The following is a 27319-nucleotide window of genomic DNA, read 5'->3' on the forward strand; positions in this document are numbered from 1 at the left end:
AAAAAAAAAAAAAAAAAAAAAAAAGAAAACAACAACAACTACTATGGCCATGGTGTCCATGTCAAACTGGAGAGTATTCAACTAACTACCAATCTCGCTCCACAGGCGATAATCACAATTCTGTTCCTTTCTACCCAAAACACCCTTCTCTCTTCACCAAAATTACCGCCATTTCCTCTCACAACCATTAGAACTATATGGCGCCGGCAAGGGCAATATCGTCACACAGCGGTTAAAAGTTTGGTCTTCCTCCAACGGTCCAACTTTGACCATCTCTATAAAGAAAAAAGAGAATTAAAAGAAAATTAAAAAGAAAAAAGAAGGTTGGTTCGACGTGAAAAGAAATGCCGGTTCCAATTTCTTCCATTGGAACACACAGATGACCTTTCCCAGCCCTTCCAGGACTACCTCAGCAGCAGCAGCAGCAGTTCTTCCTCAACATTGGCTATGACTTCTTCAATTCTCCTCTACTCCGAATTCAGGCCCCAAATGGTGATCCCTATGGCGCTCGATTTCCTCCTCCCTTCCTGGTTGGAAATCAAGATCACACTCGCCACTTCCCTTTTCGTGATCTTCGCTTACTGGTTTTTCGCCTACCGGAGTTCCTTGTTTGATGGTGATCCTTCTGTTCTTGACAATTCTGGGGATTCTATTGACGCTAAGGACAAGGTTGGTGCCTTGTTTAACTAACTTCTGTTTTTTTCATTTTGTCTTGCAATTGATTTCCTGGGTTTTGGATTTGGGTTTCGAAGGTGATTTGTAGTGTTTCTTTTTTGGGGAATTCTACTGTTTTTTTCTTCTTCGCTACTTCATGGGACAGCTCGATGTGTTTGTGTTCATATTTTTTTATGTTTGGTTTAGGAATTGATTTCTGATTCTAAACTTTTACTTCTTTGCGTTTCTGCTGATATGATCCTATAAACAAACCTTGGGGTTTAAGCAATTTATCTAGCAGTTCAAATTCTAGCTTCTTGTTTAAACTGTATCCGTGTTTTGTTTTTAATTGTCGTTTTGTGATTGGACTTGGGGAATTCTTTCCTAATTTTGAAATTATAGTTCCTGATACCATTAAAAATGCTTACGGAGCCTATTTCTTTTGTTTTCCACTACGGTTCAGTGATGATAACAAATTTGGGCGTGAGATTTGATACTTTCTGCTTTCTTTAGGTATTATTTTCGGATTTCATGTTTATTAAATATTGCTTGCAGATAAAACTGCTAAAGTATAAATAAATGTACTTATGAATTCTGCGAACGCTGGAACTTGTTTTTGTCTGGATTAGTAACTACTTCTTTTTCTCTTTTCTGGATTTATGTGAAACTTGTTCAGGATGGTTGGAATATGAGTCCCACATTGGCTAATTAAGGGGTTGATCATGGATTTATTATCAAGAAATACATCTCCATTTGTATGAGGCCTTTTGAGGAAGCCAAAAGCAAAACCATGAGAGCTTGTGCTCAAAGTGGACAATATCATACCATTCTGAAGGGTCGTGATTCCTGACAAAACTGATAAAAATTAAGCATTTAGTTGATGTGTAGCTATGTTATATTCTTGTGTTAGAAAATCCGAGATAGATTTCTTTTTCATGGAATAATATGCAACTCTTTTGACGTGCAGTTTTGCAATTATTTTGTAGATTCTTACTGGCCATTTGAGAGACCTTCAGACTAATTCTGCTTATCTAATTAAGGTATTTAGATACTTTTCTCTGGTTTTTATTCTGTCTATGAAGACTGGAATCGCATCTGCCGGGTATTAGAATCGAAACTTGTACTTTTGGCCTCAATTATTTGCAACTTCATTTTTTGTAAATTTCAATTAGATGGCGTGTTTGGTCTTTTCAGTTGGAATTGTTGGCTGCCAAGAATCTTATTGCTGCAAACTTAAATGGCACTTCTGATCCTTATGCTATTATTACCTGTGGTACAGAAAAGCGCTTCAGGTTATGTTCATGTTTATTCTTTTCTGTAATTATAACCTTTGAGTATGGTTGATCGTTTAATGGGGACGTGTGCCTTACTTCATTGTTGGATTGTAAAGCAGTTTTCTCATCTGCACATAATTTGATAAATGAAGAAAGTTTAATGAATACTACATTTGTATCTCGAAAAAAATTCAGAGTTCAAGTGCTTTTAATATTTGTATGTCCACTTTGTTCCCATCTTTCTTATTGTAGTTTTATAAAAACTTTTGTACTAATCTACAGTCAAAATTGTATAATTTAATGTCGCCTCCTTTTCCTTCACTGCTTGAATTAAAGTACTTCATGCTTGGTGCAGTTCAATGATTCCTGGTTCAAGGAATCCCATGTGGGGGGAGGAGTTCGATTTTTCTGTCGATGAGCTTCCTGCCCAGGTATCCTGTCCAAATATATATATATTTATATTTTTTCCAACATTTTTCTTTGGCTTAATAGAAACTATCTATTAATAATATAAAACTATAAACCTGTGCCAATGGCTCGATAAGTTTTGCCTGACCCCTTGACTAATAGGCTTGAGACCTAGTTTAGATCACATTTTTAGTGTTACACTCAGCTCATGTCTGTCCTAGATATTGAAGTCCAACCCAATGATTGCTTCTTACTGACCCTGTCCTACCCTTTTGCCACCACCCCCTTGATCTTTTCTAATTTCTCGAACTTCAGAGAATGCTTATTAAACAAACTGCAAACTAACTCAGTGGACACATGATGCAGGATTTGCTGCATTATAGTGCTAATGAAATCCTGCGTTATAGAGCTAATGAAGTGAAATACATACTAGCTTCCATTGTTTCTGTCAAAGTTCAATGCTGTCTTTGTAATTTTCATGCCACTTATATAACTTTTTTCTCTCATCTAACAGATTAATGTTACAATTTATGATTGGGATATAGTTTGGAAAAGTGCTGTTCTTGGTTCAGTTACTGTTACGGTTGAAAGTGAAGGCCACACAGGTGCTGTATGGTACACATTGGATAGCACTTCCGGCCAGGTGCTCATTCATAATTTTTTTGCTTCTTTTTATTTCTTATTTTCTCTTTTCCAGTATGCATAATGCCCCTTCCTTAAAGAAGAAGACTGATTAAATCTGCATATGAACTTTTTAGGTCTGTCTCCACATTAAAACTTTAAAATTGCAAGGCAATGGCGGAAGGTACCTTTTGTACTTTAACTATTATTATTATTTTGGATTTCTGTAACTTCGAAATTTACATGAGACCAAGTGGTTTTGGTATTTTTTTGGTAAGACTCTGAGCTTTCAATGAGAAAAATGCAAGAATGTAAATGGGCATACAAAAAAACAAGCCCACAAAAGAAACTATTGTCTATGGCTATGAGTTGGAAGGTTCTGAGTTAATAATTTTTTGAGTTATCGGGTCTTCTTGATATCTATTTTCTTACGTGTAGGACATGCCTTGTTAAATTTTACTTGATGCATTGCAGTCTCTGGTTTTAAATTTGTATTGCTTGTAATTGGAAAGGCTATCATGAACTCTATTGCCAAAAACCAATTAAACATTATTAAGTTCTCGTTTCTAGTTGTCAACATCTGTGGATTAGTTTAGGTTATTTTAATATAACAATGAGATTGTCCGGATCAAAATATCTGTTGAACTAGATTGATTAATAAGATCAAACAAAGTCTAGGAGGACTAGTATATTAACCTCAAAAGGAATTTTACCTGTTGATCTATTCTGTATGCTGTTAAAAGCAAAATTCCAATCTAGGCAAACACAATTCTGTGTTAAATTTTGTGCAATTCTATTAATTACTTCAGCTTGATCATTTGTTTGGGGATGAAAAGCAGTGCCATATTTCAAATGGGTGTCAAATTTATTTCATTGACATTTCTTGTGGTAGAAGAGGTCCTTCTGCATCCACCATTTTGTGACAAGGGTCTTTTTTATGCGAGACTATGGCATCCTAGTTTTTTTGTAGTTCTATGTGGCCTTTGGCTTGAGAGAAATAAGCTAATTCAATTATAATGTTTCTTTTTGGCTTCTGTCTCCAAGGATTTTGTAATTCTGTTGGGTTATCATCTTGGATTTGATACATTTTCACACAACTTCTTTTTTATGTGTTTACTACTAGAAAGTAGATTTCGAGAGCATATCAGGAGGGAAACTAATGCGTCAAAAAAATTAAGACGATGAAAGAAGGAATGTTTACCACATTTTCGAAGGGGAATTATTTATCGAGAAGTAATGAAAATATGTTAATAGTGGATCTTACCACAGCTTCTTTTGAGTTGAATTCCAACAGTGTTAATATTGATTCTTGAATGATATTCTTCTAGATATGTTATTAACAAATGGTGTTTTTTTTTTAAGAAAATATTAAAATTATATGAACTTTGTATTTATGGATTTTAGTGACTGTTCTTCAGCGCAATTAATGGTTATGCTGGAGCAAATGCTCGAAGAAGAATTTCTTTAGACAAACCAGAGCTGACAGTGGTTCATCAAAAGCCAGGGCCTCTTCAGACAATCTTTGAGCTTCTACCTGATGAGGCTAGTTTCTTGGAACCTCCATTGTTTTAGAAATGATTGATACTGATATTCTATTTATTTCAAAATTACTTCTAAAACATATAGAATTTCTACTATTAATTCTTAGCTTACCTAAAGTTCCTTCAGGTAGTCGAGCATAGTTTTTCTTGTGCTCTTGAGAGATCATTCTTGTATCACGGTCGTATGTATGTCTCAGCTTGGCACATCTGCTTCCACTCTAACATCTTCTCCAAGCAAATGAAGGTTAGGGATGTTTTGATGCTGAATTTCTGTGTTTGTTGGCATTTACTTGCATTAAATCAAATATTTTTTTTAACTAGATTTATTGTTTCATATTATGTTTATTTCCTTTTTTCTTGACAGGTGATAATACCACTAGAAGACATTGATGAAGTATTTTCTATCTCCTTTCTCTCTTCATACTAATTTTGCTATTCTCTTGTGATGTGCATATGTGACGGATCTTTTGATTTATGAAGGTACGAAGGACTCAACATGCATTTATCAATCCTGCTGTAACAATTATTCTTCGCATGGGTGCTGGTGGGCATGGTGTACCTCCGTTGGGAAGTCCTGATGGTCAGTACCTTTGTCTGCTTGACAGGACCTTGTTAAGAAAACACAAAAAATGACTTCAGGAACCACATATCTCATGCTTGTCAATTTTCAACTTCCCTTTATGATTAAGTACATGAAACGTTGATTTTCTTTCCTAAATTTTGTGGACCTAGATGCGTTAATATCCTTCCTCACTTTTTCATTCCATTTCCAGGTAGAGTCAGATATAAATTTGCATCATTTTGGAATAGGAACCATACAGTTAGAGCTTTACAGCGTGCAGTGAAGAACTTCCGTGAAACGCTGGAAGCTGAGAAGAAGGTATGTTTCTTAAGTTTGTCTTCCCGTTCGAGGATATGTTCTGACAAGCTTAGAATGAAACATAGCACTGACCACTATTTTGGTAATTAATGTTGTTACTGTCATATTGTATAGATGAAACCTCTTAACATTGGGAGTAGTTTATATGTAACGTTACAATTCGTACTTTCAGCTTCTGAGAAGTTCTTACTTTTTTTTTTGGTTTAAGGCTCATGACCCTAAGCAGGTTACTCAAGTAATTCATGTAAATAAGTCTTATTCTTATGAATATGACTGTTGTTAAAGTCTCGTAAAGTCTAGTAGTAAGGGAAGTTAATTGTTGGGATGTGGTGGTAGTATATATTTGTTTCTTTTTGGACTATGTAAGATGTTATTTTTAACGGAACGATACAATTGTTGGTTTAATCTTATTTCAGGAGAAGGCCGAGTCAGCACTACGCGCACATAGTAGCTCTGTGAGAGTTAGTGAAAGTACGGAGAAAATCGCCGCAGATAATTTGCCGAAAAATAAAAATACTCAGGCTTTCATTAAAGAGGAGGTCCTTACTAGCGTACACAACGTAAGCATCACTTTTTTCCCTTTAGACCTAGAAAACCATTGTCTTACAATGAGCTCAATCTTTTATTGCATTTCTTCTTCAGGGTGTTTTCCCATGCACTCCCGAGCAGTTCTTTACTATTTTGTTGAGTGATGGATCAAATTACACGAGTGCTTTTGTTGCAAGACGAAAAGATACAAATCTAGTTGTAAGTTAAAAAAAACTCACTCTTTTCTTTTGGAACTTGTAACTTTCAAAGCCAAAGTAATTGTGTTTCCTTTTGTGTTACTACTATAAGTGATCGATCCGGCATTCTTAATGAAAGCTCGATTTCTATGAAAAAAAAAAAAAAAAAAACTGATTGGTCATGTTTCTTTCCTTGTCTAAACTGGAACTTAATCATCAATCCTGACTCTTCTGCCTCCTGCTGCTGAACTTCTGAATCATCAATTGAGATCCTAACAACTGGTATCAGAGCTAACAAGCTATATATGGTAGATATTTAGTAAATATTTGATAGAGATATATTTGGTAGATTATATCTCATAGATTTAAATCTTTGAAATCTATATTTAGTACATTGAAACCATATATATACCCCTTTAGGCAGTGCTCTCAAAATGTACTTTCTTCATTCTCTGTATTTTCTCTTGTTGTACATGCCTAAAGTTATCAATAAAACCTTTAGCCAATATTCCTCCTTGAATTTTCTCTCTTCTGTTCTTTGTGTTCATCTTGATCGAGTATGTGCGTTGTTGAGCGATCCTACGTATTGATACAAAGATTTCGTTGTTTTACAATTTCTAATGCCTTACATTTACTTTTGCTATATTCAGATGGGACAATGGCATGCCGCAGATGAATATGAAGGTCAAGTTAGAGAGCTTACATATAGATCCCTGTGTCATAGCCCCATGTGTCCACCAGACACAGCGATGACAGAGTATCAACATGCAGTTTTATCTGAAGATAAGACTAAGCTGGTATGGCTAGGCTACTTATTTTCTTTCTCAATATTATTATTTAGCCTAATGTTCTTTTTGGTGTTAAGCACGGTAATCAACTTTTAATATTATTGCAATTCCTTGATAGGATTGTCATTATTTTGGTCTTTGACAAGAAATTGAAGGGTAACATATAGTTGAAGGGTAGCATTGTCTATTAGGAATAACGACTCTCCACGATGGTATGATATTGTCCACTTTAAGCATAAGCTTTCATGGTTTTACTTTGGGCTTCCCCAAAAGGCCTCATACCAATAGAGATGTATTCCTTACCTATAAACCCATGATCATTCCCTAAATTAACCAATGTGGGATTCCCTCCCAACAATCCTCAACAATCCTCCTCTCGAACAAAGTATACCATAGAGCCTCCCCTGAGATCTATGTAGCCTTCGAACAGCCTACCCTTAATCGAGGCTCAACTCCTTTCTCTGGAGGCACATGAGTCACTTTTGACTACACCTTACAACCTTTGTTCGACACATGAGTCACTTTTGACTACACCTTCGAGGCTAGCAATTTCTTTGTTCGATGCTTAAGAATTCTATTGACATTGCTAAATTAAGGGCGTGATTCTTAACATTGTAATAACGTTTTAGTTGACATATATTACAATTCTCCTAAATGAGATTGTTACAAATATGAGATTTGTAGTTTTCATTTTATCTATGAAGAGTAACATATATTACAAAGCTCGTGAGTGTAACTTATATGTCATGTAAAACAGGAAAGAAGCATATGCCACTAATTGGCTTTACTTGATATGTTTTATCTCCTTTCTTCTAGGTGTTTGAGATGGTGCAAAACGCGCATGATGTGCCATTTGGGGCGTACTTTGAGGTGATCAAGTTTTCCATCATATCTTCTTTATGGTGTTTCTTGATATCTTTGTTGCTGTTATGTATAGAAGTCCCCATTAGTTTTTAATGATGAGTGATTATGCTGCTTACGCATTTGCTCATTTTTTTTTCTAACTAGATGTTTGAGCCATTAGCATATGGTTTATAAGTGACTGTTACGGTCCCGATAACACGAAACGAGAATAAAACTAATGCACTCAAGTGTTCACCTCAAAATGGTTACAACAGCAAAATATATTGGCTGGTTAATAAGCCTACTGAAACTAACTAACCGAATAACTAGAGCGGTAAAAGCTAGACGAGAAATAAACATCCAGTTAACTGAAAGAAGAGTGGTAAAACAATTAACCACACGGTTAAAGAAAGGGATCAACAAAGAACAAAGATCCCCAACTCTCCTAATTTGTAGCCAAGTCACTCCTAGATAGCTACTACAGGCTCTTACTTCTATCCTACTAATATACCCAATATACTCATACTCTAGGTACTTTCACAGTGACTTTAGGCCAAAATCTTTTTAGAACGGGCCCAATTTGCTTCATTTTTTCCATTGAAGGCATAGTTATTTGTTAAATTAGTTGGACTCCTGTTCAATGTTAGCAATTGGCCACTGTTAATTGTATCTACTGCTTCAGCTCCATTGTAGGTGGTCGTTGGAGACAAATGCTGAGAACTCTTCTTCCATTGAGATTAGAGCAGGTATGTTTACCATTCCTTGTACACATTTAGTGATTGTCCTTTTGTCCTTCACCCATCTCTTTGTATATGTACGAGCTTCAACGCAGTCGTGGTACTTGCCCCTCCTAACCTATCCTAGGGGAAAACGAAAAGACTGGAAAGAATGGATAAGAGATGAAAATCCCCCTACCGATCACGAGGAAAAAAAAGAATAAATAAAGAAAAGTATCATCCCTATCATGTGCAATTTTCTATGTCTTGACAAATCTTACAAATGAGACTTTGTTTGATGGGACAACAGGTGTACATTTTAAGAAATGGTGTCTGATGCAATCTAAAATAAAGGCTGGCGCAATGCTTGAGGTGCACATTTTCTCGTTTCGTTACGGTTTCAACTGCCCTTCCTTCGTCGTTTTTCTTGCTCTAGTTTCGTTCAGGCTTCGATGATTACACTTCCTAATACTTCATATTCACTTAGTTTCAGATTAGTTTTGTTCTAAGTGGTAAGTTGATAACTTGTTACAGTACAAGCGAGCGGTGGAGCTGAGGTTAGAGGTCGCCCTCGAATATACGAAGTCAAATGCTTCTGGCAGCGAAAATGACAAAATTGCACCTCCACCACCACCAGCTCAGAGCACTTGATTTCCTCCCCCAAAGTCAGATTGGGTTCCATATACACTGGAACAATGGTATTCCCTCACTTCATTAAGAGCTTACTTTTAGTGTACAAATGAGTTTCATCCTTAGAATAAGTGCTTCGTTTAATATATTGAGTTTTCAACTTAGGAGACTGGTGCTGTGTTTTTGCAACTCCTCATACTCATTACCATTGCCATACCATATCAATATATACCAAAAAGTGATCTCCATATGGTCCTCTTGTTTCTCAAGAAAGTACAGAATTTTACCCTTTGTTTTTACAGGTAAGTTGAGTGTTCCACCAGCACATTTACTTTGTAAAGTGATTAATTTTTGTTATATACGAGCTACTTTACACACACATCTTGTCGATTCCTACGATCAATTGTCTAACTCTACAATATTGGATTGTGGAATACTTGTATGATTTTAATATCCTAAACAAGTAGGGATGGAGTGTTGTTTACTCTTTCGAACTTATTTTTGTGGGATTGAGAGGATTCGAACATTTAACTTGATTCTATCTGACCAAGTCATGTGCTTGTCCAAAAAGGGAGATTGCTTTACCCGATGCTCTTTTTGATAAAATGGCAGAGCCCTTCAACACGACATTCATTTAGCATCTAGCACTTATATCACAATGAAAAGAATTAGTGAAATGAGTTTGATTTTAAATGTCTTTATCAAAGACTTTGAATTCTTTCACCCAATATCAATTTAAAATATATATTAGAACATGATTATCCGACAAAAATAATAAAACATCATTAATGTAATCCAATTGCCAATATCTTGTCGAGACAGGAAAGGGAAAAGTTCATCAATTCAAGTAATTGTTTAAAATAATAATTCCCTATTTTTAAAATTTTAATTGAGAGGTTTATGTTTGTTTATGGTTCAAATATTCAAATTTGTGTCTTTTTCAGTTGTTATTCAATCATTTCAACTGTTCCTCCTTCAGAAATCAATTTAATATTTTGGATTTCACATCTCTATTTTTTTAATTTTTAAATATCATAATTCAAACGATGAGAAAGAGATTCGAGCCTACGACCCATTAAAAAATATTAATAATTTGATGGGTCTGAATAGTATTCAGATTGGCATAATAATTATGACATCATAATTTGTAAATATGGTTTACATAAAAAAAAAAGAAAAAAAAAAGGAAATAATGATCTTTTGATCTTTTCTTTTTAGTTTAATGGATCACGAGATAAATAGTTGGTGTGTTCGAATTAAAATAAAAAGGGCAAAGATTAAGTAAAGTGAACGATAAAGAAATGACAATCCAAAAAGTTCGGTTTTTTTTTTTTTTTTGTCAAAAAAGTGGAGATTTTGACAAAAGAAAGCGCATTAATCTTTCAAAATTAGGGTTTTGAAGGCCTGAAGAGAGATGTTGACCCTTTCAAACTTTGACAATCATTACCTAAACACGACCTTTTTTCCACTTACTCGCTCTAGTTTTGCTCCATCTTATAATTGCGCTCTTATGATAATAAAGATTATGTGACATTTATTTTAATTTGGTAAATTAGTCAGACATATGAAAATTGTAAATCACGAATAATTTGGAAGTATTCGTGAGCGTGAGCAATAATATTAGAGGCTAAAAGCAAAACAAACAACAATCATATTTTTGATAGCATATAACTCGGGTACGAAGAATTGACAACTAGTCACATTCCTGTCTGGTGTAGACATGGTTTTGGTAAATGTTCAATATAATCTTTTTTTTTTTTTTTTTTGTAAGATCTCACCTCGGTTAAAGAGAAAAACGAAATATTTATTATAATACAAAAGTGTAGAAACCTCTCTTCAATATGTTTTAAAACTGTGAGCCTGACGAGACCATATGTGGGAGCCGTGGGTGGGGTTTGTATGTTACCATTTTTTAAAAATGAAATTATGAAGAAAAAACCAGAATGTTTTTTTTTTTTTTTAATTTAAAAGGAAAATAATTATTAATTTATAAAATTTAAAAATAGGTGTAAGGCAGGTGGGAGTGTAGGAGGGAGGGGGTGTCCTTAGAAATGTACCGAACCAGGTACTTGTCGTAGTTGAGATTGAGACCAAAACCGCGTCGGGGGGTGGGTCCCACGCGGCTACCGTGTGGACTTTTGGGAGGAGAGAGATTGTTCCACGTCGGTCCTACTACTCACACGTGTCATCATCATCCTTTTATTTCATGACCAAAAGTCTGCGTAGGATTCACGGACCCAACATGTGGGACCCACTCCTGATATCCCTTTCCCGCCCTCAGAACCACCGAACCATTTGTCCAAATAACTCCACTCACGGTTGGATCCACGCGACTCAAACTCTCGTGGCTTTGTTATGAGCATTCTCTAAATTAACGGATGGCATGATCCAATTATATGGATTAAATAAATATTTTAAGGTGATTATGCTTTAATTAATTATTTATTATTTAAAAAAAAATATGATTGGATCAAATCCTCCTAAATATCTCTAAATTAATTAGACATAAAAATTAACAAAAAAGAAAAATTTATTACTACTCTCTTTTTCTTCTTCTGTTCTATTTTCTCGGGTTGATTAGATAAAACGTCAAATCACTTAACAGTCTCTCTCATTTGTCAAACAAATCAGAATAAAGTCAACAATTTCTCTCTCTTCACAAAAAAGGAATATATATATATATTAAAAAATATATTTTTTTTTTTAATTTTATAATGATAACAATTGTTCGTTTCTAATCATTTTTGTTAGAGTGATAATTAAATAAAATCAAATTATTACGCAATATAATTGGCAAATTATTTATAATATATATCTATTTAATTAAATAGTTGTAAATGAATTATCACATATTATGTTATAAATCAGGAGAGGTGCGAATGAGAGAGTATTTTTACTCTTAATTATAGAATAATCATACTCCGTGTTTAACTTAATTTTGATTTTATTTAATAAATCTATTATTTTTGAGATACGAGCCAACTAGAAGTTAGAAACATAAATGTTATGAAATAAAATTCAGTTATACCCCACATTTAAGAGAACTCAAACGACAAGATAGTTCGAGAGAGACAATTTATTATGATTGTCTCATAAGTATGTTCGATACTTTATTGTTTTTATAAATACAATATTCTTATATTCAACGATTTTATGTAATATAAATGAATAACTAACTTATAAAATTTTAGGACATAAAAATTGGATGTGACAAAAAAAAAAATTTATTTATTTTTTTCTTATGTTTAGATTTAGTCGGATGGATTCAAATTTAGATTATTTATTTAGGATAAAAATAAAATATTAATAGGCTATTTATTTTTATAATTAAAATATTTAATTTGTTTTTTGCGAGAATTTTTAGAGAATAAATAATTGAAATGATGGATTTAAATGAAATTATAAGAAATAAATATATATTTTAAACTTAATAAATTAGAGTTATAATCAGATTTAATCGAATTTACTTTTTAAATATAAAATGAATAGAAAAAAGAAAACAATTTCACCTTGGGTAAATTTTGATTTCTTTTGCCTTTTACTTCCACTGGCTGGATATTAGCTGTCAGTTTCTAAAAATATTATAAAAAAGTAATATATTCAATTTTCAAAATTTATTTATTTATTTTTTTTTTTTTTTTTTTTTTTTTTCCTTTATTTAAACACTTCCGGAAAACCTTCACTCCCCTCCTCCTCCATTTCCCACTAGACTATCAAACTCCTTTCTTTCTTCCCTCTCTGATAGCAACTCATCCATGGTGGATTTCTTCATCGCTGATTGCTCGATTTCAGCCAGTTTTTGCACTGTTATCGTCTTCTCAATCTTCGGGTTCCGTTGATACAGAGATTAAATTGTTCCAACACTCGATTACCTCTTCACTCTCCAGAGATTAACGAGAAAAAACGCGCCTCTGTTCTTCGATTGGATTCTACGCTGTGGAGCTCTCTCTTGTTGATCGAACATCTTCCGTAGTTCATTCTGTCTCCGGTGGACGGATTATTGGGATTTTTGGTTAATACTTCGTCGGGATGATTGCGAGCTCTCTTTGCAATGCTTCCGCTAAGTTCCCGGTGTGTGTTTCGTTGATTTCTCATTCTCTTTACTGTTATTGTTCTTCCTTTTTTTTCAGGCTGCTTCTTGAACTGTGATAGATTACTGTATTTTGTCATCTCGTTCATGAGTAGTCAATACTTACACCAACTTTTGTTTTTATCTTCTTTTTATCGGTTTCCATGCTAAACTGTGTAAGATTGTACTATTGATTAGTTGATTTTTGTTAATTGTGTTATTAGTTACAGTGTTTATCTTAATCTGGTTCTGGTATTTGGTTTTCTGCCTTTGATTGGTGTGTTCAAGATATTAAAAGGAAGGGGTAGGATAATTCTGTACGCAAATTACATATTCTCCTAGTTTAATCCCTACGTGGTGTGGATTTGTTTATCTGTATTTGTTTTAAAATAGAAAAAAAAAAAAATTGTTCATCTGGGCCCACCCTGTCTCATTTATAACATCTGTTTGGTTTAAAATACCCATTCTGGATTCCCATTACCCAACCCATTACTTCTACTTTTCTCAAAAAGTAGAAAACTTACAGGTGTTCTCCTGTTTCTTATTCCAGTGTCTCGTTAGTTGTAACTTTGTGTGTGTGTTCATCTCCTGAGTTGTCTTTTGCGATGTTAGGTTCATTGTATTACCCTTTCTACTGGCCGAAACAGCCAAATTTTGATATAAAGACACAGCTCTTAACTGTTTTTTTGGTCAAGATGGTCAGTGTGAGAAGGAACATCCAGATCGTTTTAATTTGGGCATGAATTGATGAGAGATGTTTGTATTTGTTTATTTTGTGCATGTATATTGCTGTCATCGTTATTAACCTATTAATCTCAATATAATAACCCTCTGACCCTACTCTTTTCATATTATTATTCTTAATTGTGCTGATTGTTTTCGGTAATATATATCGGTGTTCGTCATTAGACTATGGAACTTCTGTCTACTTGTATTCCTTTTGTCCTCTAGTAGTCTGTATTATTATATAGTGGTTGTTAATATAGTAGATCAAATTAATCAATATTATATTGTTAATAATTTAATCATCTAATGTGGTATACTTATCTGCATGCTATCTGAAGTTCTGTACCAAAGTAATAATGTTTTGTCCGATCTATGAGGATGCTATTATTTCAAGGAATTTAATTAAAGATTATGAAGTTCGTGGGGTCGTTATTTCTTGGTCGTAGAATTCATTTGGTTTTAAAAGTCAAACAATTTGTGTTCATGTGTATTCACATGACAGGCATTTAAAAATATGCCTGTCTTGAACCCGTGGGAGATCTGTATACTTTTCAGATTTTCTCAGTTGACTTTCGTTGTTGTATGAGTTTTTTTTATCGATCGAATTTCTTATTATTATATCTTTGCGAGTTCTTCCTCTAAATAAAGTTTACTCTATTTTACATGAAATATAGGATTTTGACGCTTGCATTGGATGTTTGTTGCCTATCTGCTGTGCATCTTGATTGATTGAATTTGATCTCTGTCCAGGCAGAAGTGGTGGAGGTAGAAACAATGATGGAACAGAAAAGTAACCTATGCTCTGTTGATGAGAGCAGTCTCACTTCTCTTACATCCAAGCGACGCAAGGCAGATTTTTCCATCTCCGCTAAGGTTTCTGTTATTGGTTCAACTTCACATTGCAGCATATTGAAGATTAAGATTTCTATCATATTAATAACTAATCATGCTTAGTAATATATAAAGTTTAAGTTTTGGGTCGTCCATTAGACAAGATTTGGTGGCCTTCTTATCTCATTTTGGGTGGTCCAATTGTATTTCTTTATTTTCCACTTGATTAATCCTCATTTCGTCCTGTTTTGTTCTTTACGAAGTACTAATATTCTCTTTCTATAGGAAAAGAAAGACAAACTGGGCGAACGAATTATGGCCTTGCAACAACTTGTTTCACCATTCGGAAAGGTCTGTTTGGAACAAATCAAATAACCATAAAAATTGACCTTTTATATTGAAACTTCAGGGTTCATATGACCTGGGCCAAATTTTATTTTGGCTCTTGAATTCCATAACCTATTTTTTGTGATTTTGCTATTAGTATTAAAATCATTGCCCTGTTTGAATTCAAGTTATAAAATTCCACTGCAGACAGATACGGCATCTGTTCTTCTTGAGGCCATGGAATATATTCAATTCCTTCACGAGCAAGTCAAGGTATGCTCTTCTTGCCTAAAGATTGTGGTTCCTTTTGAATTCTGATTTCGGTACCGAATACGAGTGGCTATCATGCCATGCATATAGCTTTTCTGTGACCTGTATTATACTTCTTTCCTCCATGAATCCTTCTAATTGGTGGTTCAGGGAATATATTTCCTTTTCACATCCATATTTTTCCTGACCTTTAGTGCTCTGAGCATCAATTAGTGATTATAAATTCATTTGATATTTATGGTGTAATTTGATTCCAGAATGGGCTATATCTCTCTCTCACTGATTTTGTTTTGGATTATTCTTCTATCCCTCTTTTAGTTTCTAGGTATTTAGTCATTGTGTTCCTTTCTTCCGTCATTTCCTCTCTCTCGTCAGCAATGGAACATAATCTACAGGATCGAATTAGTTTTGGTTCTCTCTTCTTATAGCCTATGGTTGAGAACATAAAGAGGATCCGTTGTATATTCCCTTATATTATTTTGGTGTGCTTTCAGGTATTGAGTGCTCCATATCTCCAAAGCACACCCACTGTTCAGTTGCAGGTGAGCCTATGCTGGACCTTTTGTTTCATGATCTGACAAAAGGCGTTCCTTAAAAACACTTGTCTGAGACGGAAAAAAAAAACTAATGTGAACAAAGTGTGTTCCTTCAAACCTCGATATTTGTCTTGCAACTAGAAAATTTTAATCTTCAAACTTCTGGGGAGGATGAAATTTAGTGACTTTGAACGTTTTTACTGCTTCATCTATTTAATTCAATGCAAAACCTGTCTGAATATTATTGCAACGTTTATACTCGTTTTTGTTAGGAGATGGAGTTGCCATACAACCACGGGCTGAGGAACAAAGGTTTATGTCTTGTACCCATCTCTTGTACTGCAGGAGTTGCACGTAGCAACGGTGCAGATATTTGGGCTCCTGTGAAGACAACCTCCCCCAAATTTGAGAAGACCATCTCACCATTCAATTGACCACAAACCAATGCTCCGCATCCAAATGATTCTGGAGTTGCTACATACGGTTGGTAAAAAAGGTAACTACTTATCTTCATATCTAATTTATAACAATTTTCCCTCTGAAGTAGCTGAATTGTATCAAATAATTTAGATGGTGCTTGGAAACTGTAATGAATTTGTTACGAAACGAGTAGTCGAATCTTCGGATTCCAAGCTCTGAATCGCCACACCATTCTAGTTATCACTGGTGAGGGGCATAGTTTATATCGCATAAGTGTATTTGGTTGTATTAAATGGTGCAAATATGTATATTGTAAACGAGTTGTATGATGATCCTAAATCGGAAATTCATGGTAGAGTAGCAATTTGTTACCTGCCTAGAACTAGATAGGCACCAATCATTGAAAGCCCGCTACCATGCTCACAAATTCTTGGTACTTCAGGAAATTGTTCTTCTTCACCTTGTGACGCACTCTTGAATTTGTGAAAGTTGGAAGTCCTTGGGAACATATTCAAGGAGTCTCATGCCAATGTCTTGAATTTGTGCGTCAAGGGAAGATTTGTTCTGATAATACTTTGATCAAAGGTTGTGTGGATTGAGGAAAATTATGAATTTAATTGGTGGGTTTTAATTTCATTAATAAGTCAAATTATAAGGACTAATTAATTAGACATAGCATTAAATTTAGGTTGAAATGCACCTAACTTCGGGTGATAATTGACATATATAAAATTAAACATGACAAGGCTAAATAATTCATCGGTTTTCAAAGTTCTTGAGTTGACACTAATTTTGTATCTTGAATCAATCAAAGAGGTCGGAGCTCAGCCCTGATCGAACTATTCTCCCGGCTCTGCCCCTCGGTTCGTCGCCGAACTCAACTATTTTCGAACAACCATCCTTCTCTTTGCATCCACGAATTTCATTTACTTCCAATAATCTTCAATTCCGACTCCGATTCCGATGGCCAGCTTTGGAGATTTTGGGTCATTTTTCTTTTTGGGTTTTCTAGTTTCTTCTACGTCATTTCTTCTCTTATAATTTCGTCATCGTAAACTTTCTGCCAGTTCGAGGCAATCTGGAATGGCCCCCCATGCCATCCACATCCAGCCCACTGCCAACAAGCTCCAAGAGCTTTGCTTGCACGACTACACAATTCGATTCAGCTCTGATGAAACTATTGCCTGTCGGATGGCTACTTTTGAGATACAGTTTTTTTGTATGCTAAAGGAGTTATCTATCTATCGGCTAAGAGTTCCAGGAGTGGCTGCAATTGAACTCTCAAGGACGCCTGGAACCCACATTGCAGCCTTCAACAAGCCACATGCAATTATACTTTTTACAGATGTTTTCGAAACTCATCTTCTCATTCTCGATGACATGCTAAAAAATAAAAGTACTTTGACACAAGCTTTCTCTTCTAGAGGGACAATGACAGGACATTCAGTCGATCAGGGAGGAAAAGAAGGGGCGCCCAATCAGCCTGGGAGGAGAGTCTCGTTTGTGCCGAAGGTGAGAATGAGTTCATCTTTTGTTGCTGAAAAGAATAATCAAAGAAAAATGCAAATTTGGGGTTTCTTAATTCTCCTAGTGTTTCATTTATCTTTTAGAATTTTTCACTGCACAGAAGTTTTACATGGGGGTTTCTCTCATTTTGTTTGTGGGGTTTTTTTTAAGCTACTTGGAAGAGCATGCAACTGTAGGATGATAGGAAAGCAATTTTGAGGTTTTTGAGCTTTTTTTCTTCTCATTTTCGATGTTGTTGACAACCTAGAGTTGAGAAGAATTGTTGGGAAGGAGTCCCTACGTTGGCTAATTAAAGGGATGATCATGTAGTCATTTGGCCGGCTATTAAAAGAAAAAATTTGCATATGGTAGAAGTAATCATCCCTACCGTCGTAAAATAAGAGCACCTGGCTCTGCCCATTCACACAAACTCAATTCTATGGCCAAACATCACATGCCAGCAAATATAGTCACCATCATTGATACTCAAGATATTTGCCCATTCACACAAACTCAATTCTATGGCCAAACATCACGTGCCAGCAAATATAGTCACCATCATTGATACTCAAGATATTGTGTCTAACATTTGCTCATAGTGTAGATAAGGCAGTCCCTGAAACTAAGAAAACTACGCTATTCAAAGCAATCTATCTACCTAAGGTTAGTTGAGTCTAATGCTGGGCTAGGTGATTCATCTATATCAATGGCCGAACTTTAATCTCTCCATTGATGTGAGGCCCTTTAGGCAAACCAAAAGCAAATCCATGAGAGTTTATGCTCAAAGTGAACAATATTATTGTGAAAGTTCGTGATTCCTAACCTGGTCTTTTTTCTTTTATTGTTCGCTAGTTTTTTTTTCCCTTCTTCTAGTAATTCTTTCCTGCACTTCTTTTCATCCAACTTCCCGTTTTCGCTCCATTTTGGTCCAACCTTTCATCGACATTTAAGACCGGAAAAAAACACATAACCAATCTAAAATGAAACAACAACTCTTGCATTCATTATTATAACATGGCAAAGAAAAGGACAATACCCCAACCAAGAATACCATACAAGGACTAGCTGCTGCATTTACTGATATGAACCAAGTTCATATCATTTACTCTTGGATCTCATTTAATTAACATCTCAACAACCTATAAATATGTTCACAAATAAATTCAGAAACCTGTTTTGCTTCATCAATTCAAGATAAGTTCGCAATTGTTGCATGTTTCATGGAAAGACTTTCTCCAGAGAGAGTATTCAGAGAATTGGAACAAAATAGCCTCAAAAGTTTACGTTGGACTACTACAAACTACAAACTCAAGCTACTCTAAAAAGAAGTTTTGTTTCAACAACGTCATTAAGGAATCTCATAATCTTGATGGAAAAGGACAATCTCCATTGAAAATCAGGCACTTTAGGAAGCATCCTCAAAATCTTACATCAGTTTTCCACGTACCTTGCACACTAGGATTTTTGGTCACATGTCTTGTCTTCAGTTTTATGACCTTTCGCCCCAGTGCATTCCTTAGCCTCGTTGCATGCAAATGTATTTCTTCCACATCCAAATTCCTTACACATACCACCCGTTGATTATTGTTCTCTGTGAAGGCAATGAAATATGGGAAATTCCATGTTCAAACACTATTAAATTATAACTGCAAGAAGCTGAGAGAGGGAGAGAGAATTACTGTAGAAGGCCTTCAAGTGTGGATGCTGCCCACGAATGAGTTCACGAACTACTTTTAGCTGAGGGTTTTTCTTCTTAAAATCTGGCAACTGCGAGTCCATAAATGCCCTGAAAGTTCAATGATAAGATACAAATCATTCAGGACATGTGAAACAGTATTTGATTCACTGTTAAAAGCTAGATAATAATTATAACAACAATCAAATAAAACTACAGAAGCATCGAGCTTATTCCTAGAAAACTAGGATGATCTCATATTCCAGGTTTAAGGTAGATAAATGTAACGGCTCAAGCCCACCGCTAGCAAATATTGTTCTCTTTAGACTTTTACTTCTGGACTTCCCCTGAAGGTTTTTAAAACGCGTCTCAAGAGAGATGGTTCCACACTCTTATGAAGAATGTTTTGTTCCCCTCTCCAACCGACGTGGGATCTCACAATAATAAATAAAAATAATAAAGGAATTCAGCTTTAGGTAAAAGAGAAAGTGGGTGGTGAAAGGAGTAAGGGTCTTACTGCACTCTCCAAGAACCCTAGTCCTAAAAAACCCACCTTTTCTTTGCACAGTCCATTTCCAAAAATCCAAGCAATTTCCTTAACTTTTTACCCAACTCAAACCAGTAAGCTAAAAGAAAGCAAGATGAGTATAAAATAATTATGCTTGAACATGGAAATATAAAGTATTTTGAGGTCAAAATTTAAACCTCCGTCAGTTAAGAACTGAAATCTGAGTAGTAATGAAATAATCAAGTAGATAATGGTTTAGCAATCCAACAAACCTGATACCCCTACTGCTTCCACCCCAATCACAATAGCTGACAATCAGCTTCTGAAGCTGCCATACACCTCGTAAAGCCATCTTTATATCTACAAAAGGGATTAAAAAAATCTAGTCCCAAATAGCAATCGAAGAAATGAAAAAGAAATATACGAATATGAACTTAACTCACACAACCAAGAGCTAAAATCTAAACGAATAAATCAATAATCATCAAATGATTTACAGAATCCATGAATAAGGAAAATAAGATTATCCAAAAAGAAAGATACTAGGAGCTTAAGAAGAAAAACGAATATCAAAATTTGACGATCTCTACTACCCTCCACCGAAAAGAGCAACAATGGAAGAAGCAGCTCATGAGAATCTAAGAAGAAGCTGTAATATCCAAATTGTACAATGTACTGAAGCTCTCTAGCTTCAATAAGGACGAACGACATACCTGAGACGGAGGATCGGTGCGGCTACCAACGAAGAGACCCAAAGAGCGACAAAGAGCGGGAGAGCAAATGATGGAGGGAGGCTCGAGCGATTGAGGTTTGGTTCCTGTAGTTTTCTTTTTTTAATTAAATTACAAATTTTATCGAAATAAAAATAAATTTTAAAAAAGGTTTTTTTTTTTAATTATTAGTTTAACCAAATATTGAATAAATTTATTTTGGGAATTATTTTGAATAATTTAATAAATTTATACGTTTAATAACCTTAATTCGAAAAGCTACCAAGTAAATTGCTGGCTGGAGTTGCAGGAAGTCCTCACGGCGGCCCAATTCTGCGAGAAGCGAGAGAGAGAGAGAACCGAGGATTCACCGGCCGTATCTCTGAACTCTGAATCTTCTTCTCTTTTATGGTCAGCAGCTGCTGAACCAGAATCTGCTCTTTCAACTTCTTCTACTTTCGCTATGGAGTTAGAATCATACTACGAAATTTCCCGCACCGCCGACTACATTCACACTCGGAACTTTACCAGAGTCGCATTGCAGGTATTACTACGAATCCACAAGTATTGCAGGTTTGAAATGATTTCAACTTTTTTATCTACTCCTTATTAACCAACTACGGAGAGTTTCGGTCTTGTGTTCTTCGAAATATTGTGGTTTGAGTTTGATTCAAGTCGAGTTTTTGCTCCCGTTCGGGTGCTATGAATGTACAAATGTTATATGTGTCATGGATTTTCTCATGTCTGGTTATTTGATCTTCAAATGCTCATAATTCCGTTTTTATATTATTATTTCCTACTTAATTGTTGATTTCTTTTATTTATGAAATTTTAGTTTCCTGATGAGCTCTTGAAGGATTCAACTAGAGTGGTCAGTGCTTTGAGGAAAAGACTCTGTGCGCTTAATGATCCAAACCAAAGCGATGACGAAAATAAGGTTAGGTTGTTCATAATGGCTGATACAACTTACGGTAGCTGTTGCGTTGATGAGGTTGGGGCAGCTCACGCTAATGCTGATTGTGTCATTCACTATGGACATACATGTCTGAGCCCGTGAGTATCAATCTACTATGGATATGTTATATGCTTTCTAGCAAGGTTTTTATGAACTTTTCACCTTGCAGTCCCCTTAGAAATCAGCATCCTAAGTTATTGACTTGTTTTTGCTAATTTGCGCAAGTGTTTGTGCTGTTGTTGATTTTTGCACTTTAGAGTGAGAAACTAAAATAACTAAAAAACTTGTAATCCTTGAGAAGTGGATTTCGGAGGTGTTTTCTGTCATATTAAATAATTGATAGGTGCGTTTGAATCCATTCTTTGAACTATCAGTATAATGTTTCAAATGTCTGAAATATCATTGACATGGTATAAAAATCTTAGATATTCACTGCAATACTATAATCCTTGGAGGTAGTATTATGAAATAAAGTATTTTATATTATCAATCATCATGTAAGAGGCATCTACATGGTTATGTTAATCTTTTGGATGATTGGCAGTCCCCGTTTCTCATGATTGAGAGAATAGGGTGGTGCTTGTTTGTCTGATCATAAGTGCACCTTCAGTAAAAATGGAGAAGTAATCGGGTGTTGGTCGTGATTTTAAGCCATATGATGTACTAAGGCGTTTGTATGCTTAGCTTTCCTTATGATAAGGAGTTGTGGATTACAGATTATTGCTTGCATGGTTTCTTATTTATTCCTCCTTGTTCGATGTTCTTGGTTGATTTCTTAGTTTAACTTTAATTTGAATATTAACATTTAGTTTCCTACTAAATGATTGGTAGATCAACAGATAGATAGTAAAGTTATAGCCTACCGTGCGTGCTATTATTTATATGATCCAATTTTTCAGACTGCATATAGCTTTTGAGGTCCATCACTTACAGTTATTGCTGGTTTACTATTAGCAGTGTTACAATACACTTTTGGTATCTTTCAGGACAACAACTCTTCCAGCATTTTTTGTTTTCGGAAAGGATCCAATCGATGTCTCCACTTGTGCCAAAACTTTATCTCACTACAGTTCGTCCAATGGAAAGCCTGTTTTGGTATGCATTTGTGTTCTTAAATCACTGTACTTATTTTTATCTTTTTCGGGATAACTATATGAAATCCATTAAGAAGAATGAGGGAATGATTTAAAAAACAATACGATACAAAAACGTAAGCCTTAGGTTTCTTAGGCTTCCTTGTGGGTCTCTTTCTTTTTTGTATGCTCTTGTATTTTTTTCATTTTTTTCAATGAAAGTTAGATTTCTTACCAAAAAAAAAAAAAAAGAAAACTAGCTTGAGAATCCAAGTAAAGATAAAATGGGCTAAACTCCTCCACATCAATAAAAACACTCTTATGTCTTTCTAACTAAAAATACCACAAAATAGCTAAGAACCTAACTTGCTGAAGAAATCTCTCTTTGTTGTGAAAAGAGGGTTGGGGGAGGGGCAGATGGAGAATACAACATCAAAAACTTCATCTTTTATCGAAAACTCCTAATTTCGAAGAGGTTACAAACATGAAATCAAGTCCCATTAAAATGGCATTTGGATGGCTGATGAGTCTTTGATTTGAATTTCATTTGAAAAGACACCATCAGTGTAATTTGAAACACCTTTTGTGTGCCTCAAAAAGAAAGGCATCACCTATCTTTGCACTCCGGACTTTAGCCCGAAAAGACCATTCTGTTAACTTTTTCTGTATAATTAAGTTTGTTTTGGGTAATTCAAAGTTGCTTCCATGTGGTTCTTGGCTATAGGATTATCAATTAATGGCTTAATGCAAAGGGAAATAGAGTTTGAACTCTACATGCTTGCTTATTTGAGGTTTTCTTCTCGTTAGGTCCAGTACTGGCCTCAAACTTATGGAAATCAAGCTACTAGATAGATACTATTCATCCACTGTTCGTGTGTGTATATTTCTGTCAGTAGATTTCTATATCAAATATCAGATGCACACATAAAGGAATTTAAAATGTAGGAATCTCAAACATGAAAATATGTAGCTATTCACCCTTCCCCCCAATAAAATGTACTATTATTATTTTTCTTGGGGGGGGGGGGGGGGNTTTCTTAATCAAATCATAATTCAGTCGGACTATTTACTTCGACTGAGGTTGCAATTCTTTTTCTTTAGTGCTTTTTTTTTTCTTTTTTTCTTTTTTTCTTTTCACTTTGAAGCTTATACTCTAAACTCTAATAACGCTGCACTGGAGTTTGACAGTTTATCTAACTCCTTGAACAGGTTCTTTTTGGGTTGGAATATGCGCATTCAATGGATGATATTAGACAACCGCTATTAGATTCATTTCAGACAAGCAGTCTAACGTCAGAATTAGAAGTTCATTTTGCAGATGTTAAATGTTCAAGTTTGGATCCGTCCTCCCATAATGAAAATGTTGCCAGAGGTGGGGAACAAGTTACCAATGCTGAAAGTGGGAGTTTTGAGAATATTGCTGGAACCAGACATCACATTGGAAGCTTGTTTTGGGATTTACCTAGAGAGCGAAGAATGGAGGACTGCTCAATTTTCTGGATTGGTTCTGAGAATTCAGCCTTCGCAAATGTGGTTCTGACATTCAATGGCTGTGAGATAGGTGCGTAAATTGTTATGTTCTACATTGAGTTTATTTTATTAGCTACAACGTTAAATGTTCTAGTGTTTCCATTTCTTATGACGACATCTCAATTCGATTGCCCATTTTGAGAAATTTTGCTTGTCACAATAAGCTAACCCATAATTTTAAGCTCACATCTTGTCTTAACTTCATCGTTATTAATTTTAGTCAGATACGATGCAAAAGAAAGTTGCTTGGTTACTGATGTATCTCAGCAAAGAAGGATCCTCAAGCGCAGGTAATATTCGCCGTAAACTCATTCATTATCCACTTTTGTTCCCTTTAAACTGATTTTTGTCAATATATTTGTAAGATAGCATGCCTTCTTTTGTTGAGATTACATTCTCCAGTAATACAATGCGTTCATTTTTTTTCTTTTATTTTTGGGATAATGAAACTGGATACTGTAATCGTCTTTTGTTTTATTTACTTTTATCTTATTATGTGTCAATCAGATATTACTTGGTGGAGAAGGCAAAGGATGCTGCCATTGTTGGAATTTTGGTTGGTACTCTTGGTTTAGGTATGTATTGACAAAAACTGACGGAAATCATCTGCAAACAAAAACTGGACATGTCATCTTCTTAATCCGTTTACGGCGTATTGGATCTTTCTTTGTTGAGGACCAGAGGAGCATTGTTGTATCGTATTAATTTGTGAATTTTAAAAGGCGTTTTAATTTGGTGATGATTTATGTAGCTGGTTACCTCCATATCATTCATCAGATGAAAGAGCTGATCACTGGAGCAGGGAAGAAGGCTTATACTCTTGTTATGGGAAGACCCAATCCTGCAAAACTTGCCAACTTCCCAGAGGTATTTTTGTCAGACTCATGCGACTTAATTTGCTTTACTGGTAGTCTGATTCCTTAGCATTTCTTGCAGTGTGGTGTTTTCATATATGTTTCTTGTGCCCAAACTGCACTTATGGATAGCAAGGAGTATCTTGCTCCTGTCATTACTCCATTTGAAGCCACACTAGCTTTCACCAGGTATTTCTAATCTTTGTCTTGTTTCATCTTTAATTTCTCGAGATCATGTAACGTGAGCTGTCTTAGTTCTGTTAACTCCGTGCCAAAATCGATTCATGTCGTCATGAAGTCTAGTTGGAACCTTACTTCTTTATATGATCTTATGGCTAGCTGTTCAATCATGCATAGAAATATTGTCAAGTTGTTGAAGAATTCGCCCCGGGCTACATAAAGTAAGATGATGGCCACCCGCATTCTGAAATGGGTCACAACTACTATACCAATTGGTTTGAAAAACCTATGTCTTAGTTAGGAAATAGCCTTGCAGGGAAGTATCCTCGCTTTGACACTTCGTTTAGAAACCATGACTCGAAAATCTTATTGTTGAATATGCCATTTCATTTTCCAATATGCTGGTGAATCTATGTGATTCTAAATTTGAACTGAGGGATGCATATGATTATATCAATTGAACGATCAAATGGAGAAACCATCATTTTCTTCAGATGGAGAATAAATAGTTTATATTTTAGATCTTATCTTTAAATTTCATTTGGATCTTAATTGAAGGATGGAAATTTGAATTGTCCAGAGGAAGTCAATGGACAGGTGCCTATGTTATGGAATTTCAGGATTTGATTAATTTCTCGATACCTAAAGAAGGAAACCGATCAGATGAAGCGAGATATTCGTTCTTGCAAGGCAGATATGTTGAAGATTATGATTCCCAAGGTACTGACCCTTCACGCCCTTATGTTTTCATGCTGCAAGAGTTCTTTTGGTTAGAGTTATATAACGTTTCCTTTAAAATCTCCTCTTATTCGTACTTTCAAAAATCTCTCTGCCTCCATTTCCTAAAACCTTCTTTTCAAATGAAACCAGAGGCTTGAGCATATGTTGCCCGGCCGTAGGCTTGCATTAGTTACAAGTTCTATCACTTCACTATATTAACTTCCAGCATCACAGTTTTGATTCTGAGATTGTTCTTAATTTGTTTTCTAAACAGAAAATGTTGAGGAAGAAAATGAAGCTTGCACTCTAGTAAGTGCGACAGAGAAAGCTCTCCAGATACGCGATAACCGAAACTCGCTAATTGAAGGAACTGCGAGGTCTGGAGCGGAATTTTTTGCAGCTCGTTCCTTTCAAGGTTTAGATATTCAAAATGGTAGTTCCCAGCCGGAGCCATATCTAATCGGGAGGAGCGGCAGGGCATCAGGGTATCAAGACGAGAAAAATAGTCATTAAGAGAAGGTTTGAAGATTGAAGCAAGTTTGTAAGGGTCAGTCGGAGAGATTCCAGCAAGCTTGGGAAAAGAGGTTGGTTGTCAATCTTACAAAGAGATTTTGTTTCACTAGGTTTGTTCGGAAGAGTGTTCTATTTTTTATTAGTGTTTCTAAAAGATCATGAGAAATGAATGTTAAACATTAATATTATTGTGCACAGTGAAATTTCTATTTAGAAGGAAGAACATTGTTTTTTTTTTTTTTTTTTTTTTTTTTTTTTTTTTTGCTTTTNCAAAGAAGAGAAGAATAATAATATTTCGGTTTAAAGTCTATTCCGATCAAAATAATATAATATTTATTCTATTTTAGTCTCTAATTTTTTGAATATTATATTTTTAGTTAGGTTCGAATCTCATTTTAGCTTTTAACTCTTAAGTTTATTTCATTTTTGATGGAATGATGAACTTTTTCAACTAAAAAGGTTTGAATAAGATGAACTTTTATATCTAAACTCATTTCATTAAAGATGTTACTTCTAGATTTTTTCCTTTTTTTTTTTTTTTTTTTTTTTTTTTTTTTGTCNAGGGTTGGGTTATATAAAGCAGAAATAATCACGACATTATACTAAAATGATAATGGTATGTTATTAAACATATTAATTAAGAAATTAAAAAAAAAAACTTTATTTACTTGCACTTTTGTGTGATTGGAACAACACAAGTATATGAGAAAACAAAGAAAAGAAAAATAATTCATTATTGATGATGAAGTTTGTTTTAGATATAAGCTCTAGTGACCCGGGCCACTAGGACTCGGTCCAGAAGATAACATCCCAAGCCAACAAGAGACAGATTCCTT

The 27319-nt window shown here is 35.0% G+C and overlaps 5 protein-coding genes across 9 annotated transcripts; 4 read left to right on the plus strand and 1 right to left on the minus strand.

The window, feature by feature from the left end:
- The first annotated feature begins 305 nt into the window (after nucleotides 1–305).
- LOC111470728 (BAG-associated GRAM protein 1) lies at nucleotides 306–9564 on the plus strand. Of its 3 annotated transcripts, none has more exons than XM_023116319.1 (19): nucleotides 306–669; nucleotides 1641–1694; nucleotides 1849–1946; nucleotides 2284–2359; nucleotides 2851–2979; nucleotides 3095–3141; nucleotides 4376–4499; nucleotides 4626–4742; nucleotides 4863–4892; nucleotides 4979–5078; nucleotides 5272–5378; nucleotides 5795–5938; nucleotides 6021–6125; nucleotides 6754–6900; nucleotides 7708–7761; nucleotides 8417–8480; nucleotides 8761–8822; nucleotides 8985–9148; nucleotides 9246–9564. In XM_023116319.1, exons 1-18 carry the CDS (start codon nucleotides 448–450, stop codon nucleotides 9099–9101), a joined length of 1797 nt encoding a protein of 598 aa, XP_022972087.1. In that variant the 5' UTR covers nucleotides 306–447; the 3' UTR covers nucleotides 9102–9148; nucleotides 9246–9564. The 3 variants fall into 3 exon arrangements, with proteins under 3 accessions (XP_022972087.1, XP_022972088.1, XP_022972086.1); XM_023116320.1 differs by having other exon boundaries at nucleotides 448–669; nucleotides 9249–9564; XM_023116318.1 differs by having other exon boundaries at nucleotides 448–669; nucleotides 8985–9564.
- Nucleotides 9565–12745: 3181 nt separating this feature from the next.
- Nucleotides 12746–16652, plus strand: LOC111470730 (transcription factor bHLH153-like). 3 transcript variants are annotated; one of them, XM_023116323.1, is made up of 6 exons: nucleotides 12746–13151; nucleotides 14550–14748; nucleotides 14992–15057; nucleotides 15241–15306; nucleotides 15798–15845; nucleotides 16112–16652. In XM_023116323.1, the coding sequence occupies exons 2-6, from the start codon at nucleotides 14650–14652 to the stop codon at nucleotides 16271–16273; spliced, it is 441 nt and encodes a 146-aa protein (XP_022972091.1). In that variant the 5' UTR covers nucleotides 12746–13151; nucleotides 14550–14649; the 3' UTR covers nucleotides 16274–16652. The 3 variants fall into 3 exon arrangements, with proteins under 3 accessions (XP_022972091.1, XP_022972090.1, XP_022972092.1); XM_023116322.1 differs by having other exon boundaries at nucleotides 14626–14748; XM_023116324.1 differs by having other exon boundaries at nucleotides 14630–14748.
- Nucleotides 16653–16840: 188 nt separating this feature from the next.
- LOC111470729 lies at nucleotides 16841–18808 on the plus strand. The gene is made up of 2 exons (XM_023116321.1): nucleotides 16841–17245; nucleotides 17327–18808. Exons 1-2 carry the CDS (start codon nucleotides 17223–17225, stop codon nucleotides 17982–17984), a joined length of 681 nt encoding a protein of 226 aa, XP_022972089.1. The 5' UTR covers nucleotides 16841–17222; the 3' UTR covers nucleotides 17985–18808.
- A 105-nt stretch (nucleotides 18809–18913) lies between these two features.
- On the minus strand, nucleotides 18914–20785 carry LOC111470732 (54S ribosomal protein L51, mitochondrial-like). The gene is made up of 4 exons (XM_023116325.1): nucleotides 20662–20785; nucleotides 20221–20308; nucleotides 19445–19551; nucleotides 18914–19356 (listed from the first exon to the last, which is right to left on the minus strand). The coding sequence occupies exons 2-4, from the start codon at nucleotides 20298–20300 to the stop codon at nucleotides 19184–19186; spliced, it is 360 nt and encodes a 119-aa protein (XP_022972093.1). The 5' UTR covers nucleotides 20301–20308; nucleotides 20662–20785; the 3' UTR covers nucleotides 18914–19183.
- A 144-nt stretch (nucleotides 20786–20929) lies between these two features.
- LOC111470856 (2-(3-amino-3-carboxypropyl)histidine synthase subunit 2) lies at nucleotides 20930–26719 on the plus strand. Its single transcript, XM_023116504.1, has 10 exons — nucleotides 20930–21202; nucleotides 21494–21711; nucleotides 22600–22708; nucleotides 23896–24247; nucleotides 24437–24506; nucleotides 24724–24791; nucleotides 24968–25083; nucleotides 25153–25259; nucleotides 25831–25970; nucleotides 26245–26719. The coding sequence occupies exons 1-10, from the start codon at nucleotides 21122–21124 to the stop codon at nucleotides 26481–26483; spliced, it is 1500 nt and encodes a 499-aa protein (XP_022972272.1). The 5' UTR covers nucleotides 20930–21121; the 3' UTR covers nucleotides 26484–26719.
- The last annotated feature ends 600 nt before the right edge of the window (nucleotides 26720–27319 follow it).

The sequence above is a fragment of the Cucurbita maxima genome, unplaced genomic scaffold (assembly GCF_002738345.1).
Source record: "Cucurbita maxima cultivar Rimu unplaced genomic scaffold, Cmax_1.0 Cma_Scf00047, whole genome shotgun sequence".
Lineage (NCBI taxonomy): Eukaryota > Viridiplantae > Streptophyta > Magnoliopsida > Cucurbitales > Cucurbitaceae > Cucurbita > Cucurbita maxima.

Bases quoted from the DNA above. Each gene is read 5' to 3' on its own strand.
- LOC111470729 (XM_023116321.1), top strand. From the start codon at position 17,223: ATGGCCAGCTTTGGAGATTTTGG. The intron at 17,246-17,326 runs GTCATTTTTCTT...ACTTTCTGCCAG, and splicing joins GCCAGCTTTGGAGATTTTGG to TTCGAGGCAATCTGGAATGG.
- LOC111470856 (XM_023116504.1), top strand. From the start codon at position 21,122: ATGGAGTTAGAATCATACTACGAAATTTCCCGCACCGCCGACTACATT. The intron at 21,203-21,493 runs GTATTACTACGA...ATGAAATTTTAG, and splicing joins TTACCAGAGTCGCATTGCAG to TTTCCTGATGAGCTCTTGAA. The intron at 22,709-23,895 runs GTATGCATTTGT...CTCCTTGAACAG, and splicing joins CCAATGGAAAGCCTGTTTTG to GTTCTTTTTGGGTTGGAATA.
- LOC111470732 (XM_023116325.1), bottom strand. From the start codon at position 20,300: ATGGCTTTACGAGGTGTATGGCAGCTTCAGAAGCTGATTGTCAGCTAT. The intron at 19,552-20,220 runs GTTTGTTGGATT...TTGAACTTTCAG, and splicing joins GGAAGCAGTAGGGGTATCAG to GGCATTTATGGACTCGCAGT. The intron at 19,357-19,444 runs GTAATTCTCTCT...TTGCCTTCACAG, and splicing joins ACACTTGAAGGCCTTCTACA to AGAACAATAATCAACGGGTG.
- LOC111470730 (XM_023116322.1), top strand. From the start codon at position 13,110: ATGATTGCGAGCTCTCTTTGCAATGCTTCCGCTAAGTTCCCG. The intron at 15,058-15,240 runs GTCTGTTTGGAA...ATTCCACTGCAG, and splicing joins TTGTTTCACCATTCGGAAAG to ACAGATACGGCATCTGTTCT. The intron at 15,846-16,111 runs GTGAGCCTATGC...CGTTTTTGTTAG, and splicing joins CACCCACTGTTCAGTTGCAG to GAGATGGAGTTGCCATACAA.
- LOC111470728 (XM_023116319.1), top strand. From the start codon at position 448: ATGACTTCTTCAATTCTCCTCTACTCCGAATTCAGGCCCCAAATGGTG. The intron at 2,980-3,094 runs GTGCTCATTCAT...TGAACTTTTTAG, and splicing joins TGGATAGCACTTCCGGCCAG to GTCTGTCTCCACATTAAAAC. The intron at 4,743-4,862 runs GTTAGGGATGTT...TTTTCTTGACAG, and splicing joins TCTTCTCCAAGCAAATGAAG to GTGATAATACCACTAGAAGA.